This window comes from Solanum verrucosum, unplaced genomic scaffold (assembly GCF_900185275.1).
Source record: "Solanum verrucosum unplaced genomic scaffold, falcon-dt-bn FXZP01000603.1, whole genome shotgun sequence".
Lineage (NCBI taxonomy): Eukaryota > Viridiplantae > Streptophyta > Magnoliopsida > Solanales > Solanaceae > Solanum > Solanum verrucosum.
In genome coordinates, this window is record NW_026020644.1 from 124130 (window position 1) to 124339 (window position 210).

Here is a 210-nt window from a genome sequence, read left to right on the forward strand (position 1 = left end):
CTAACCAAGGTAGAGATGAACCTTAACAGCCAGAAAGAAGACACAAACAAGAGCAAAATAGAGCAAAGTATGAATCATAATTGAAGCTCCACTTGTATGGAAGTTCCCAAATTCAACACAATGCCTATGTCCTGGAAGTTGAAATAATAGTCCTGGAGACAACAGGATGAACAATATAACTGAGACGAAAACTGGACCCCAATCCAACAT

General features: G+C 39.0%; 1 protein-coding gene across 1 annotated transcript; it reads right to left on the reverse strand.

Annotated features, from left to right (window-relative positions):
- On the reverse strand, nucleotides 1-210 carry LOC125812121 (uncharacterized). The gene has a single exon (XM_049491615.1). It carries the CDS (start codon nucleotides 208-210, stop codon nucleotides 1-3), a length of 210 nt encoding a protein of 69 aa, XP_049347572.1.